Source organism: Eimeria mitis, genomic scaffold, assembly GCF_000499745.2.
Source record: "Eimeria mitis Houghton genomic scaffold, Emh_scaff2758, whole genome shotgun sequence".
NCBI lineage: Eukaryota > Apicomplexa > Conoidasida > Eucoccidiorida > Eimeriidae > Eimeria > Eimeria mitis.
Window position 1 is genome coordinate 4971 of NW_013571102.1, and position 572 is coordinate 5542.

The window sequence follows — 572 nt, forward strand, 5'->3', positions numbered from 1 at the left end:
GGCATCGTTCACTTCTTGCTCTAGCTGCAAACACATGCAGGGGGAACGGTCGAGAGAGCACCACGTAAACGCAACAGCACGCCCAAAAACCGTTCTCTTAGTCCATAGAGTGTCAAATGCAGCTCCTTGTAGGACGCCGAATGCAGGAAGCACAGAACTATCCATGGCAGTTTGGGTGCAATAACGTTTAAACTCACGTACGCACTGCTACTACTGCTGCTTCTACTGCTTCTACTGTTGAAAAGTGAGCCGCAGTTAGATTCAACTGCCCCTCTAAAATAAAAGCTAATGCAATTTTAAACAAACTGTGCAATGAAATTCGCACCTCTAGAACGCTGAACGACCACTGCTTGCCAATAAGATTCATATTGCGCTCTGCCGCGTCCAGAAGCTGCAAAACGACGAAAAGGGACCACATAGGAGGAGAATAAGAATTGTTAAAAGCTCATTCATAGCTGTGCAGGCACTCTGCAGAAAGTTGATACAAGGCCCATGAATGCAAATCCTTCTCTACGCGCACAGCGTCTGTTTGTTTTGAAGCCTGTCCGTTCTGTTGCTAGCTGTTTAGCCAT

General features: G+C 46.7%; 1 protein-coding gene across 1 annotated transcript in view; it reads right to left on the bottom strand.

Annotated features, from left to right (window-relative positions):
* EMH_0058290 (phosphodiesterase, putative) overlaps positions 1-418 on the bottom strand; it is a gene marked incomplete at both ends in the record, with an annotated part of 4691 nt that extends 4273 nt beyond the window's left edge. The window contains 2 exons of the mRNA XM_013497567.1: positions 1-24; positions 326-418. Coding sequence (XP_013353021.1) covers positions 1-24; positions 326-418 — 117 coding nt within the window. The remainder of the gene's footprint in view (positions 25-325) is intronic.
* Positions 419-572: the final 154 nt, after the last annotated feature.